At 33.8% G+C, this 17,042-nt stretch overlaps 1 protein-coding gene across 1 annotated transcript; it reads right to left on the bottom strand.

Annotated features, from left to right (window-relative positions):
- Positions 1-4,652: 4,652 nt before the first annotated feature.
- On the bottom strand, positions 4,653-6,977 carry LOC126591561 (dof zinc finger protein DOF2.1-like). The gene is made up of 2 exons (XM_050257294.1): positions 6,544-6,977; positions 4,653-5,764 (listed from the first exon to the last, which is right to left on the bottom strand). The coding sequence occupies exons 1-2, from the start codon at positions 6,577-6,579 to the stop codon at positions 4,883-4,885; spliced, it is 918 nt and encodes a 305-aa protein (XP_050113251.1). The 5' UTR covers positions 6,580-6,977; the 3' UTR covers positions 4,653-4,882.
- Between the last annotated feature and the right edge of the window lie 10,065 nt (positions 6,978-17,042).

The raw sequence follows: 17,042 nt of genomic DNA, 5'->3' as shown, positions 1-17,042 counted from the left end.
TATGATTTTCATTTCCTTTGTAGTGAATTGTGTGTGTTCACCGTTCTTGTTTGTAGCGAATTGTGCATTGTTTTACCCCCATGTGGTGTTCCATTTGCGTTCTGAGTTTGCGGTTCTGTTCTTGTTCGTAGTGAATTGCGCATTGTTTAACTAGGGCCGACTCTGGAATTTCGGGAGCAAAATTTATATAAGGGCCCTTCTATAAGATAGTTTTTCAAAACAAACTTTAGGACAGATTAAATAAAAAGTAAAAGTGGTATAATCATAATTTGCACCAAATAATCATTGCACTTCAATCTAAAACAACCAAACAAGAAAAAAAGCTTCAATAATTCTAATTTCAAAGTTTCACTTGAATATATTGTATGCTTATTTGACTGAAGTATTATAGAGGGATTAAGAGAGAGGGTGCGGCAAGCATAAAGAGAATTGAATTGGGTGAATTATGAGGTGTTTACTCACCCCCACTGGACCTTTATTTATAGTAGTAGGAAAGATTAATTCCTTACTCCAATAGAATATTACCCCAATAGGATTACAACTCTAATAAAATAATTGGGATCACAACTCTAATAGAATAATATTAAAAGATACAATATGGTAGAATCCCATAAATCCTATAAGAAATTCTTAAGATTTACACAATTACATTCCTAACCCGATTAAGACTACATCATACATAACATTATTATATAAATAAATTGAAAAGAAAAAAAATCGTTTTTTAGGTTGTTATCAACACTTCAAATATCTAATTATGCACTCCAAATTTTTATATTAAAAAAAAATTACACCTATAAGGAGTGCAATGAGATTTTAAAGTGCTAATAAAAACAACTTTTTTAATATGTAGCATTACTATACATATATTTAGATGGCAAAAATTTTTGGGACTCTTCAAATTCGGAGCTTGTGTGATTGCACTTTTTGCTCCCCCTCAATGCCCCCACTGTGTTTAACCCCCCTTGTGGTGTTCCATTTGGGTTGTGAATTTGCAGTTTTATTAGAACATATGTTTTAACTGAACACTCTATTTGTTTTAAATTAGTATTTTCCTCGTACTCTAGATGTACTATGTACTCTCTGAATAACAGCATCAATATTTCTTCTCCCCAATTACTCGGGGATGGGGATGTTACTGTGGCTCTCTCGAGCCAATTATACTGTGGCATGTGAAAAAACCTAGTACCTAAGGCCGTCTGTCATTTAGATTGGGAACCACCGCAGTGGCATAGGAAACTTTCTCTCAGAGTGCTATACATGTTTCGTCTGAGGGTTATGGATTCTAATATTCCTATCCTCAATCTTATTCGATATTGGTACTTCTCCTCGAGTCCCATTCTCCTAACCTTCGTGTTTAATACAATTGTGGTTACTCGCCGTCCAATCTAATTAAACGGTGAAGGAGAAAGTACAACAACAAAAGTTGAATGACCATTGTTTATTCTGATTGACATGTATAATCAGGTCTTGAATATAGAAGAATGGTTTGTCAAAATGTTGGCATCCTAGTCATAATTAGTCAGAGCTCTTGTGCTTTCCACTTTCACTAGCTTGTTACTTGCATAATCGTGTTTAACTACTTAGTACTACAGTCTAGTACTAATGCTCTTCACTTCTAAGTGAGAAGTCTTAGGTTCGATTCTGGTTAAATGCGAATTTGAACTATATTATTGCTAGCCCATTGTGTGGTTGACCCATCTTCAGCCAACCAATTGGGCCGAGAAAAAAGCCCAATAATGAATAAAGCATTTTATCAACTGATTAATAACAAATAAAGCATTTGATCTATTCCACCTTGAAGGAGGAAAATCCAGCGTCCAACGAAACACTCACTCACAAGTGGAAGTTTTGCATTTGATCTTTCCTTGAAAGTATCTTATACGATATTAGGCGTTTAAGACAACAAGGTCAGTAGAATTTCTGTTTGCTCTAGAAATCAAAAGAGTTTTTATTTTTCCAATCATGATAACAAGCAAGAACTTTAGTTTTCAAGTTAAAGAAAAAAAAATATTTATGATTCGTTGGAACAATAAATGGAGGGCCCGGCCTGGTCAGTATTTATACATCTAAGAAATTATTCCATCGAACGTTTTCTCCACTGGATCCGGGAATAGTGACATGAACTAAATGTTCAATCATCCACTTTGGTATCTTATTTAACAAAAATTGTGATATTGCTTAGAACTAGTATTTGGGTGTTTCTGTTTGAGCCGTACGAGATGAAATTTTCAACAATTAAACAAAAAAAACACGGTTAATAATATATGGAATCGTGGGATTCTTTGACATTTGATCTAATCGATTTGGTGATTGTAATACGGCAACACATTTAGTGACTTCTTTTATTTCAAAGAAGGATGGCCTTCATACTTCATAGGTGGGATTGTCTTAAGCTAGAGTGGTTATTCAACATCTTGGTTTCTGATGTAAACGTTTCCATTCGAATTTAATCAAACTTCTCTTTCGTTTGACAAAAAAAAAAGGTAAAAGTCCTAATTTGGCATTGACAAGTGACAACAAAACAGTTAATTAATAATGTTGAAAGCTATTAACCACTTACCCTTGAAATTATTAATCTTAAATTCTTGAACTTAAAAGATTAAAAATTGATATAGCTAAGCTGACAATTTCGAAGTGTCATAAAACCTTTTAAGTTTAAATTCCAAACACGATTATGACTTTCATGGAGTGTTTTGGAAACAATTTCCATCTCCAATACATAAAAAGAATTCAATCTTATACAAATTAACAAAACATATTGCCAAAATACCATGTTTTTTGTAATCTGACTTTTTGATGGATACTTTAATTTCACTGGAACATAAGATGGACGGAGTCTAAGTATGATTTTAGACGGGGCCAACCCTAAAGGTAGTCGGAGTAGGCAGGTCGTATAGAGCCCTCCAATTTTATGTGTGAGTGCGCGCGTGTGTGCTCGAATAAAATGCAAAATAATAGCTTAATTACTACATTTGCATCTAAAAAAACGACATATTTGATGTTTAAGTAGTGTTCGTATATCCTTCTTCTTTTGATATTAATTTTAATGATAGTTGATATAGAAATAAACTTTTTCATGTATTTACTTATACATTTTATACATATCAATGTACAAAGGGTCTGGTATCAGAGAACTCGGCCCCATTTTCAACGCTTGCCTACGGCCCAAATTCTTAGGGCTAGCCCTAACTTCAGACTCTCCCATCACATGCTTCAACACACTAATCTTTTTTTTTTTTTTTACAGACGATATTATCTACACAGAGAATGGGTGGGCTAAGCCTCACAATTGGCTAACAATAATGTGGTTCAAATTTGCCTTTGGGGAGAACCGAACCTAATACCTCTAACTTACAAATGAAGAGGAATACTACTATACCGTAGTACTAAGTGGCTCAACACACTAATCTTTTTAAGTGTGAACAAAAGCATCCATGTTGATAAAAAAGAATAAAATCGTCCATCATATTTCAGTCCACACTTGGTACAAATTTTGGGGGGGAAAAACAGGTTTCATACTTACAAAAGCAAATGGTACAAGAAGATTTCGTCTATCATTGACAAAACCATTTCACAGATGTAACAAATTGGAATGCCTTCACATATAATATAATATGGAAATATTGGACAAACTTTGTAGGGCATGTTTGGCGATCGTGAATAACGACGATTTGTCATTAACGACACCTGTCACTCTCAGCACTACACAATCCAAACATACCAAATCATATAAAATCAAATTGGAGTAAGTTGGTGCTTAAAAATTTGAACCATTTGAAAATCTTGTCGCACTTCCAATTCAAATGTCTCAGTCAAATAAAATTAATTAATTAATAAAACTATCTACTAAAATAAAAAAACGAGACGCAAGTCGCACAACTGCCCCAATGAAATTTTCAAATGGATGCTGCGGTGCTGACTAATTCACGCCCAAATCCTAACTTAGATTTGGTCTGCTATAATATAAATAAAATAAAAATAAAAAATGGAGCAAGAAAATGGTGGTTCATGCAGTCATGCTTCACTGAAATTTGTATTGCTCCGGGAGAAGAGAAACCCTATTAAGTCTCAATTATAATATAATTAATTTATTCCTAGGTAATTTAATATAATCCCGAGATTAAAATATTCCAAGAATATCTACCTGAAAATAAGATGTAATCATAGCGGAATATGTTGAAAACTCCACTAACTCCAAATCCAAAGCCTGTTGCTGCTGCAACTACTTTGGCTTTTATATCAATCAGACAGTTCAGACTGCACAATCCATGAAACATCTCCCTCTCTCTCTCTCTCTCTCTCGCTCTCTCTCTCTCCCCCACCACCCTTTTCTTTAGCAAACCTTGCAAGTTTCTTAACAAATACATGGATTCGCTGTCGCAATTAAAATAGTTCCAGTGGTGTTCAGACTATACAATTGAGTAATATTTAGCAGATTGGTGATGATGAAACTATTATTTATGCGTTAGTTAATGTATTTATGTTTTATTGTTTGTAATACAATGCATGAATTATTTGATATAAAAAATTAGTCAACCGAATGTTTAGTTTTAGTAGCGTATACGACTTAATGGATATTTGTTTGTGTTTAAAAAATGATTCATTTGTCTAATAAATTTTCGAATGAATTAGTGATAAGAAAAATCACCTGCAAACATGAGATTTCTTTAGTTTACCAACCAATAAAAGGTAGATGGAAATACAAAAGATATATAAGTTATAACTAATTAGTACAAAGCGTAGAAGCACTAAAACTGACATTTAAGTCTGATACTTAAGTGAACAAATTAAATTAAAACCTATGCTTTTCTCATAGTTTTTGTTTCTTGGTGATCACCAACACACTAAATTAAAAAACCTAGCTGCTCAAGCGTTTTTATTACACGAGGGGAGTAGTGTGCAGAAGTCCATGCTGCCAAGATGAAGCAATCCCATTCCAGCTCTCTCTTCCTGAATCATACTCGTGATTACTATTCCCCACCATGTTTGAATGATGATCTCCACCGTTCATCTGCCATGGAAACCCCCACAGAACTCTGTTGCTGCTCTCACTTTGGGCATTGAACAGTTCTTGCTTCATTGTTGTAACTGTCACTGCTGTGGTGGTTGAGTTGGTGGTGCCTTCTTCAAATGGGTGGTGGATTCCCATTCCGCCACCACAATCTTCCACCTCACCCAAATTCCCATTCCCATTCCCATACCCATAGTTATACACGTTCTGGAAATTACCATTGTGGGTCTCAAGAAACCCAGTCCTCAGTGCATCAAGAAACCTAGGAGCTGAATTAGGGTTTCCAAGAATGTTATGATCAGGGGCATTTGTGGGATTTCCCAAGAGAGAAATGTGGTCATGGTCATCAAACCCTAACTGCCCACCACATGACTGCTGCCTTTGGAGTCTAGCAAATGCAAGGGTGAGGTCATTTGAGTCATAACCTAGGGCTGGGAGTGGGTTGGAATTGGGTGTGAGCGGTTGGTCCTGAGCTCGTTTCGCCGACGATGATCTCTTGTTCTTCCTGCAGCCTCCACCCACAGGAACATTCCTGAGGGTGCCACCTTTGGTCCAATACCTTCTGCAGGACTTGCAGAAGTACCTGGGCTGAGAGAGGCTGTAGTTGTTGTAGTAACAGAACTTTGTGTTTGTGGAGTCACATCTTGGACACTTTAGGGCTTGTTCTGGCTGAGGCCTTGGCTTCCTGTCTTGCTGCTGCTGTTGGGATTTTGAGCAGACCAGCATGTCCAGTGATTGAGCTGACATTTCCTGAATTATTGATGGTAATTAAAAAAAATTAGAAAATTGAGAATTTAACAGACAATTACATGTGTCAAGACATGAAGGAATAGTGTAATAGATAGATTGTATATATAAAATATATATTCTGAGCTTTGCTTTTAAGTTACATATATTGCATTCACATGTATTGTGCAGAAAAACGTGTACGCCGATAACTCGTAACAATTTTACACTGTGAATTTGAATTACACATTTAAATAAGTTGTCCAAATTGAGAGTATGAACTCATGGCATGTCCTAGAAGTGAATGTAATTATTAACAGCAACATAATTTCATGTTTGCTTGCTTTTTAAGTTTACTATTTCATAAAAAAAAAAAAACAAACTTTCATTATTCCGATCAACAATGAAAATTCAATCCAGAAAAAATAAAATAAAATAACCTGCAAAAACAGAAACCGACTCTATGTATTTATAGAAAACGCGTTATTAATTGTGCTCACTCAAGGACAAATTAAACATCATTCATAAATAACATAAGACATAACTCAAAGATGAATTCTTTTTCTGGAAAATTGAAGAACAACTCGAAGCCAAAAGCCTTCTTCTTTAAGAATTGGACCCAAAAGCAAACAGAATCAGCTACCAACTCATAACAATCAAGGTAAATTACATTAATTCAAAACAGAAAAGTAATATAAGTAAAAATTTAAAGAATTTAAGGACTACCATCCTATAATATAATTGGAAACTGGACACAACAAAAAAGAAAACAGCTTCTGATGAATTCTCATGAAATATCCTACCTGGTGTTGTTGTTGTTGTCCACTTGCCGGATCCATCAGTTCATGCAATCAATCAAACACTCCTCAATTTGCAAGAAAAACACTGTTTTTTAGAGAGAGAGAGAGAGAGAGAGAGGGATATTGAAGAGTAGAGAGAGAGTTTTTGGTTTAGGCAGAGAGATGATTCACAGGCAGAGTGAGGTAATAGAGAAGCTCAAGTCACCACCCTACCTCTCCAATCCAATATATAACAAAACAAACCCAATCTAGAGAGTGAGAGAGAGAGAGAGATGGGGTTTTGATCCCGTACAAGAAGGGAGATGATCGATGAGTTTGGATATTGGTTTGGCTTGCACGCAGAGAAAGTGTGTGAGTTGTGTGTATGTGGTGGGTGGGTTGAGAAAATTCGAGTCCCTCCTCCTGTGCTCTGCAACGGTTTCATATATAGAACGAGGCCACCACAACACGCCTAACAGTCTCTCCGCTGCGCTAGCCCCCACTAGCTTTAGGCTTTAGCTGCTACTCTACCATCCAATTCTCCTGTGGGTCCCACTCTCGCGTGGCGGCAACTATTTTGCGGGTCCCCTCCACCACTACTTCTACTATTTCCAATTTTTTCATATTACTAACCGCGCCCCCTCCCGGCCATAAGTATATCCACCGCTCACCCCAGTTCCTCGCCTCCTCCTCGAAGTCGTCACTCGTTTTCCTGCAGACTTCTGCTGCACAATCCTCGTGTAAAATTTTATAAAACAAATATTATAAATTGTTAGAAACCCAGAAAAACAGAGATTTGGGTAGGCGATTCTGGATTGTAGTGGTGAAGGATGTGCCACAGAGGACAATAATATACTTTTTTATTCATTATTTTTGGCTCAAACACGAGAATGACTTGTATGTATTACATGCTCATTCTCTCGTTGTACATATGACATTGTATTATTACATCAAAACATGTAATAAAACAAATTTTTTTCTGATTTTTCATAATTATTAGTGAACTGAGAGGGAGTTAAAACTCTTTTGTTTTTTTGTTTTTTTTTATTTGATATCTTAATTGTGAATAGCTGTTGTTTTTTATTGCGGTTGTCTTGATTGAAGGTTCTTATGATGTGGACTGTGTGATGATGCTTGGGACAGGAAAACACTGGTGACTGTGACACAGACACAAGGAGATAGAGAATGAGGATCTTCATTTTTCTTTTCCTTTCTTCTTATTAATTTTTTTTTAGAAATGCTAAAGTAAGATTCTTTTTTAATTCTTTGACACAATATAGTTTAATATTAATTGTTTTACCGTTTTTATAAAAAATTATACGAAAAATATGATGTGCTAGAGAACCTATGAAAATTGGAGAATCAGACTTCCGAGAAAATCTGTTAGCATTTCTTTTCTTTCTTTTTTTGGGTCAAAATTTTATCTTCTTTTGTTCATAGCTAGCCATAGCTACCTAGAGAGGGATTTTTGTGTTTTAAGATAAAAGAGGAAAAGAAATAGGTAGGTAGAATTTTTTTTTTTTTTTTTTGTTGGTCTTGTGGTACTTGTGGTCCAATATTTTGTTGATAAGTCCTAATCAACCCTAAAAGCAATACCACTATAATTTAACCACCATTATTTTGTACTCTGTACTTGTTTGACGCCTGCTTTGGCATGTGTGTGTGTGTTTATGTCCAATTGTAAGGCAATTATTTGTATTTGGTTTATTCTGTGTGTAACCATGTTTGACAACATTGATTAATGTGTGTAACCATGTTTGACAACCATTGATTAATGTGTGTGGACTTCGCCTATTGAATTGAAAACCCATAGATCATTTTATTGGTAAGTGCATTTCCAATGCAAGATGCAAAATGCTTTGGAATGCGCATTTTATTTTTTTTGTTGGCCGAAAATATCTCTAATCGAAGAGATATAAAACACTCATCTTGACAAGTAAGAAGACGTAAATAAAAATGTAAAATTTACATTTCTTTTTTCATGTTTTGAGGTGGACTCTACTGGTTAAGGAGAGAAAAACAAATGAGATACTAAATCTATATCTCTTCCACTAGACGAGCACTAAAATGTGCCTCTCCGAGAAATATAAAATGAGATGTAATGTGGCTTTACATCCTAAATTTGCATCTTCCCTTTGGAGAAGCTCTATTACACACAATACAACTATAATGTCATTAACTCGATTGGTATCATTAGGTCATTGGACGAAAAGTTAATGAAGAAGAAAAATGAATTTGACGAGTGGTGAAGCGTTCAGGTGAATATTATCTTACTCTTTGTCCCACTCATCTTGCGTTTAAACCCCTTCCCTCCCTTAGTGTAATTTAGAATAAAGATATCACTTATAATTAAGGAAAAAAAAAAACAGAATTAATTCATGAATATCAAATAAAGACTCATTGGGCAGGACAATGTGTAAACCATGTATATGAGTTTGAGTTCTCTCCCAATATATTAGAGTGCTTTAAATTACCATATTCTTCTTGGTTCTTGTTTCCTAAGGTTGTTTGGGCAAGCAGAAATTTTGTCTATGTGACCTTATCAATTCTACGTACGGTTACTAATTTATTGTGTTATAATATTGGACTGCATATTTGTACATATTTTAGTGTTTGTTTTAGTTAAAAGAGTACGTGTCACAGAATGTGGTTTTATAACACTAATGTCACAACACGTAAAATCTTTTCAGGCAAATGGAGTCTTATATATCAACAAGCTAATAGTTCATAAACATGAAGACTAAACTGTATCATAAAAATGTTTGTTGTTGATCAAATTAACATGATCAATAATTCATATTCACATTCTATAAAACTACATAACATGAGAACATTTTTCTTAATCCATGCACCTTTGTTAGCTTAAACAACATCAGCCTGCAAAGGTGCAATATGGGGCCCAGATCAGATCAAATATCAGCTCAACAACCAAAATCTTGGCTTTTTGCTATGCCCAATAACTTAAACAAATGTAATTACTATCTGCTTCTATTGAGGAAAGTTCTTGGTTTCTGCAACATATATGTTTTTTGTGTACTAACAATGACATGCTCATCTTAAAAATAAACAGTACAGTTTTATTTCCTTTTCCCAGTAAAGTGCGAGACTTGCCCGTTTTCTTGAAACCAATGCTTCATTCTCGATGGCTTATATTTGGTACACCGTCTTATTATCACAGTGTTTTCTCGATCTAATAGCATGATATGATAACAAGTGATATTGTGTTATTAGATAACGATGCGCATAGACAGAGCTAATGAAGGTTCATTGGGGGCAGATGCCCATACTGAAATAATTTGTTTGTTTTGTTGCAGATTATAATTATAATATACACGTGCTATCTATGAAGAAAATATATGTATTTAATATCTAATATACATTCATACTACTTATAGTCCGTATCAAATATTGTAAGCAAAAGTGCTCTTGTTATGTCATTCAAACCGAAAAACCCCTCTCCCACCTATCATGTATTAATATTTTTTTCATCACTTTGCCACTTTTCACTACTATATTGAAATTTTTGTAACATTGAAATTGTGGTACGTCATCATTTGAAATCATTCCTATTATCATATTTGGGTATAAACCATATTATAATAAGATTTTCTTAGTTGTTTATCGGATGACCTCTATTAGAAGAAATTTTTAACTCCGTTCCTAACGATGCGCCTGTGGACCTGATCCAAATAAAGTTGCCCTTCTCACTCTCACAAAACACCAAACAAATTCTTCTTTTTATTTTTTTGTATTTTTTTAATAGTAAAAACTAATAACACCAAAACCACACATGATTATAAGGGCGAGTTTGGATGTTACGTATGAAATTGAAATCATTTCTTGTTGTTTTTCACGGTCTAACAGCAACTTTCTTGCTCTAGAATTAAAGTCTACCTAGTGTCATCATTCCTTAATCTAAATTATTAGCTCACTAATTGGCTTGTTTTATTAAACAAATTTATATTAAGCATCATAGTCCCTATTTTGTTATCCACATGCAAGTGATAATCTAACGGTTGATATCGAGCCATCTTTACATGTGTATGGCCCAAGATTCTTGGAGTACTTAGCGGGAAACACAATGTTTCCAACCAAGATTTCAATTATAATTTGCATGTTATTATCTGTCAGAAACAAAGTAATAAACAAACAATGATCGAGACCAGTCCATGGTCTATCCTTTGGATCCTATGAAACAAGTTTTTGCCCTTAATTGGCTCCAAATTCTATTTCAAGAACATTGATAAGCATTTTTATAATCAACTATAGGCAAATTAGGGTTAAATAGGATAGTAATTCGATGGTAAATGTTTATTTTCACACAAATCATGTGGATAGAAGGGAATCCAAACATAGGAATTTGAGTGTAATTTGTATGAGAGAAATAGTAACAGGATTCTATCAAAATTGTGACTTTTTATGTACGCCATGTCATCCAACAGTTTAACGGCAATTTTTGCAAAAAAATTATAAAATATTGTGCAAAGAACATAAGGTGACAGTCAGTTTATGGAGAGTCTCATTTTTTTAAAGAGTCTCTTCATCATTTCTCTTGTGTATGAATAAATACGTTTAACTGCTTCAGCTACAAATTTGTATATGATAACAATGGATGGTATGGTTGAATCGATAATTCTACAAAATATACGACATATCACAAACGAATTGAATGTGTGCAACCAAAAATCTTAGGACCTAAAATCCAACAACTAAACATCTCGTACTATCAACCGGTACCTGCGACTAAAATGTAGTTTTCACAGGTTAAGCAGCATAGCACTTTTGGTGTGAACTGCAGACATCGCTGTGGGGCCAGGGATGAAATGTGGGGCTAAAATGGGAATGAAAACATGGGGATTGATTAGTCAAGTTAGTTGACTGGTCAAATGTAACGGTCAAAGAAATGCTGATGGGGGCAAAATTTAGATAAAAGAAGTGAAGTGGGATAGGAAACTGTGCCTGCAGGGACAAAATTTATATGTTAGCATAAAAAAATTAAGGAAAGAGTTATTAACACTTCAAAAATCTTATTGTACATTCCGTACAAAAGTATTTTTGTTCTTAAATATAGAAATTTTGAAGGGTAAAATGAGGAATTTGAAATGCCAATAACAATTCTCAAAATTAATACCTGCTAAATAAAAATAATAAATTAATAATATAGGAGGAGGAGGAGGACTGGAGGAGGGAGTGGAAGAAAAAAAATCTAGCATGCATTCTCACTCTTGTAGAATCTCTTTGGACTTTTGGGGTTTTGGTTTTAAATATATCACACATTCACATCACACTTGAACCTTTGTTGGTTCAAGATCAATTGGGAATCAAAATGTTTTGAACTTTAGTTTTTAAATGGTGTGACTTTTTGCTTGATATGGCTATGGTAATTTTTTTAGTCATGATTTGGATGTTAATCGATATTAGATTTGTTATCAACTTTTGACGATTATGTTGTTGGTTAGACCGCAGTAATCGCAAGTCGTTATGAGCTGGAATTTGTTTATGTACCTCATCAACTAATCTAGCTCACTCAACATCATTTTCGATATATTTATGTTGAAAAACTCTTGCGTTTTGCTTGACAACATTGATTTCTCAATTTGGCACCATATTATTCTCAACGCAAATTATATACAATGAAAGAGGAATGTTAAAGAGGACTTTTTAAAAATAGGATTCTCCATGAACTCTCTATCACCTTACAGTTTAACATCAATTATTGTGCCAATATTATAAAACATTGTGCCAAAAACATGAAGTGATAGAGAGGAGAGTTCCACTTTTGAGAGTCTCCTTACCATTTCTCTACAATGAAACTACGATTTTCTTGCCCTATCTTCTCCAAACAGTACCCGTTTTAATTTAATCTATGCAACATACTGTTAATACAAGACATCTCAACTCGAAATTCAATATCTGCAAAACTAATGTGACTTAATCCCTTGATGTCGTTTATCGCATAAGGAATCACTTATTACGCTGAATGTTAAGCAATACACTTTCCTAATTTTTAAGAATCGATGTTTTAAAATCTATAAAGGTGAGCGTAATTACATTAACTAAAACGTATGTGTTCACCCAGATTTCAAATAGTCTCTTTCTAACAAGCATCGTGGGTCTTTTTATATTAGATTAAAATAGGGAAATACTGTGGAATATAGCTTATTAAAAAAAATATAGAAGTTCGAAAGTAATGGAATGGGGGATTTGGATCCTCTCATGAGCAGAGATTCGAATTCTCATGGTCCAATAACACGGGTCGTTCGATTTTGATTTAACGACTACAATTATTATAATTTTAAAAATATCATTTGTTTATAACTTTTAAATCAAAATTCAATAATCTGTGTTATTGGATTAGGAAGATTCGGACCCCTGCTCAGGAGAGGATCCATATCCTAGAATGGGATGGAAGTTGAAGTGTGAACAAAGTAGAGGCTCGTTGCTGGAAATTTCAGAAGCGGGAATAAGAGCCGACTTGGGGAAGCATATAAACAAGTAGGGACAGCTGTGAGTGATATGGTCGGAGTAGGTGGGCTCCACCGGATGAATGTTCCGCTCCCTCTTACTCTGACACGTGGCACCAGTAAAGCGGCTAGGAGACGCATATTTCAGTTTACGATGAAAGCACAGAACAGTTCCCACGCCTCATATGTCAAGTCCTCTGCTGCTTTAGTGGGTTTTCCCCGTAGGTCCCACACGTCTCCTCCCTTCTCAAGCAAAGGATAATCCCCCACTATTTCTCTTTTATTCAATTTTTTATTTATTTTATTAATACTTATTAGTTATTCAATTTTTTAGGTTTAATATGTAGAGTAAATTATAGTTATCGTCTTTTAATTTTAACTCAATTGGAGCAATGGTTCCCCAACTAAAAATCTATTACCAGTGGTCCCTCAACTTTAATTCAACTGGAGAAATGGTCCTTTAACTTTAACCCAATTGTAGCAATGGTTCTTCCCAACATAACTTGTTTTGACAAAAATTTTGACGTAGTTGATAAAAATGACCATAATTACATACTTTGATGAGTTGAGGGATCCTAATTATATAAATGGTTATTCCAACATAACTTATTTTGACTAAATTAATGAAAAGAACTACATCTACACATTTTGATAAGTTGAAGGACCAATAGTAATGAATTTTTAGTTGAGCGACCATTGTTCCAATTTGATTAAAGTTGATGGACCGTTGCTACAATTTACTCTAATATGTATTGTCATGTGTTTTGTTGTCCTAAGTAACATTATGTGATTGGTTAGAGATACAATTATTATGATTTTTGTATTGCGTGTAAGTTCTTTTTGTTGTATACACCTTAAAGAACAATAATGTCCAACTAAGATAACATTATTAGTTTGAGATATCCGTTTTTTATGGTGCTGTATTGCGAGTAAGTACTTTTATTTGCATACCCTTTAAGAGCATCTTCAAAGGAGAAGTCAAATTGTTCAAATTATCAATAATAGTAACAAAAGACAACATTAATGTTTTCTAACCGAGAAGTCAAATCTGATGTGGCATGATATGGATTGACATCTCTCCCCCTTGCTATCAAATTTGACAGCACCTTTAGATTTTTTTAATTAATTATTAAATGATTTTTATTAATTTTTTATTGGTTTAAAGGATTACCCTTTTGTTTAATTTCATTCCCAATGCAAAGAAAATACATATGAATTATTATTTTATGTATAAAATTTGACATATCGGTTGGAGAGCAAAAGTTTAAAAGATGCCAAAATATCATATAAGCCTTTAAATTTAAATTTTAGGTTTAAAATTTAACATCTTCTTTGGAGATAGTCTAAAAGTACAATGATACAAATAGTCAAGAGTCATTCATTTTCTTAGCGCTTATTATACAAACTGGATAACGCGTTAAAAATTTTAGTAACACTTTAGATTTTCTCACGTACACTGATGGAAAACAATCATTTCAATGCACTTGTGAGTTTATTCCTACCGATTTCTTCTCTATTAACAACTAATTATTAAAGTCATGTTCTCTTAACGTCTTTCTCTAAGAATCTGTAAGGACCAAAATTATATTAGTTTAAATTCAACTGCTTCAAATATTTACAAAACCACAATTATTGGATGAACAAGGGAAGTTGGTGTGCCAGTATTATCCCTTCGCTTTTGTGATGGTTGAGAAAGTTGAGGCTTGGTTGGTTATTTGCCACGTGGGAACAAGAATTTAGTCTATCATTCAAGAATACTCCTCATTATGATTATATGCTTACTATTTTTTAAATATTGAACTTGTTGGATGGATGTACTATGTATATTCTTTTACTTCTATTTTTGGATTTTATCATTTTTTTATTATCCATATAGGTATAGTTTTTTCTTTTAAGTGTAAATAGATACTTATTTACAAGATATATAATAAATTTACATAAATCTACCTAGGCGCCTAGGCGCTAGACCCATGTCCACCGCTCGACTAGCGTCTAGTGTTTTTTAGAACCTTGCTTAAGATTCAAACTTTTCATTTGGTAGGTGTGTTAGAACAATTAAAAATCATTAAATAGCCCAAATGATTAGTGTTTTGAAGCTTAAAAAAATTGAAACTCTCCCTTTGCTATAGTCCACTGGAGCCTTGTACTTGGCTCCACCAATGGGTGCAATACACATTCATTGTTACATATGCAGTAAGTAAACATGTAGTGACGTTTGTTAGAGTCAGTTCAGATTGAACTTTCCATTCAAATTCCCTAAGTAATTAAACTAGCTATTGCATTACTACTACCAAAGTGATTGACGTGCTTAACGTGTTTCAATAGCTAAGAATATTGACTTTGTAAAGATAAAATGGCTCGATTTAGAACTAGCATACTAGAGCCTTACCCCTTTCATGTCTATTGTGCTAAAAGACACCAATGTCATATCAAACATTTTTACACACAATAATATTACACTAAAGAGAGAACTTAATTGGTCAAGAACTCACTGTCCACGAGATACCATATCAAACATTCCAATTAAAAATTCCAACTCGAATAGTTTGGTCTACTCCAAGTCTCCCGGCTTCTTTCCTTCTGTTTTCCTTTTCAATTTTCAACTATTAAAATTGTCCATCAAGTTTTAAAGAATTTTTCACATGATTGAACATAGTTCTTTCTTTAGACGACTTTCATAAAGACGGAGAAGACTATAACAATTAAGCATGTCGATGAAAAATAATATACTAAAATTAAAATGAGATAGACTCACGTATATATATATTCCCTCGTTTTGTTGAAATAAATAAATAAATTTTCTTATACGTTGAAAAAAAAAAAATGTGAGAGCATGGGTAAAGCATATATATGGTTTCATTTTATTATGCTTTTGCCATGTGGAACGTCCCTCATCCTCTACAGAGTAGAAATTTTTTTGTGTACTCAAAACAAAAGTCGGTATACCACGTGTCAAATATAAGTGGAGAGAGTTTATATTTTCATTGTTCTTCACTGATATTACGACATGTGGTACAAGGGCTTGTATTTCGATTATATTGAAAAATCTCTCTTTAAAAGAGAAGAAAGCCAAAACACGTTTAAGGAGTCTTTTCTGCAACATTCCCGTTGATCTGATATAGATCGGACCTCACGAATATTTTGCTTGAGGGAAATGAAAATCATCACTCTAGTTTTGTGAAAAAATTGTCACAAAAATGTGCACTTTGCACAAATATACTGCTAGATAAACAGTCAAAAGTCACAAATGAAAAAGAAGGGAGGATGAATTGGATCATTCTTCATTTTCGAATGCTATCAATCTCTATATATTTTTGCAGGTAAAATGAATATCCGTGATTTAAAAGTAATTTTCGTATATGACACTCGAGAAAACTAATAGATAAGCGTTCATTGATGAGCAAAGATATATTGAATTCCAACGGCATTTGGTCAGATTCAATTGGTATAGTTAATAATTACACCAGAATACAAAACCATAACTAGACATAATAAAATAAAAAGGGCATTAAGATTTTGCAAACCTTCGATTAGAGTTGTTGAGGAAAGTCTCGCCAAAAATAATTCTAACAAGCATGCTAGTCAATGTTGGGCTATGTTTTGAACACGGATAGTGTCATGTCCTCTGATATTAGCTTTTGTCGTGGATGACATTTGTGTTGTAAACTCTTATTTGGTGGCGTGCTGTTTGTGAGTCGCGATATATATTTTTTTAGTGAGAAATCATGCTTAAATAAAGCCCTTGATTAATTTTTTTTCCTTCTTTTGGATGAATAAAACCCATATTTCTCTATTTACGGCCGAAAATAAAATAATTTGCAAAAATGAAAATTATCGTATAATCCTCCTAAAAAAACCACTTCAAACAAATACAACACATAGTGATCAGATCGACCCATGTATGACATTCAAATACAGTCAAATCGACCCATAGTAATTACGATTCAATTCTAGCATACAGTTGAAAACAGATACTTTTAATATAGTTGGCCTATTCATTTGTTTCAGTTAGATTTAAAGTGGTCAGATTTTTTTTAGCCCTTAAGTCGTAAAAGAAAG

Source organism: Malus sylvestris, chromosome 11 (genome assembly GCF_916048215.2).
Source record: "Malus sylvestris chromosome 11, drMalSylv7.2, whole genome shotgun sequence".
Lineage (NCBI taxonomy): Eukaryota > Viridiplantae > Streptophyta > Magnoliopsida > Rosales > Rosaceae > Malus > Malus sylvestris.
The sequence above is the reverse complement of the archived record's forward strand: the minus strand, read 5'-3'. Positions and strand labels throughout refer to the sequence as shown.

What these genes read in the sequence shown, in the direction of transcription:
- LOC126591561 (XM_050257294.1), bottom strand. Translation starts at nt 6,579, where the DNA reads ATGGATCCGGCAAGTGGACAACAACAACAACACCAG. An exon ending in GACAACAACAACAACACCAG is followed by an intron (nt 5,765 to 6,543) that starts GTAGGATATTTC and finishes TCAATAATTCAG; the next exon opens with GAAATGTCAGCTCAATCACT.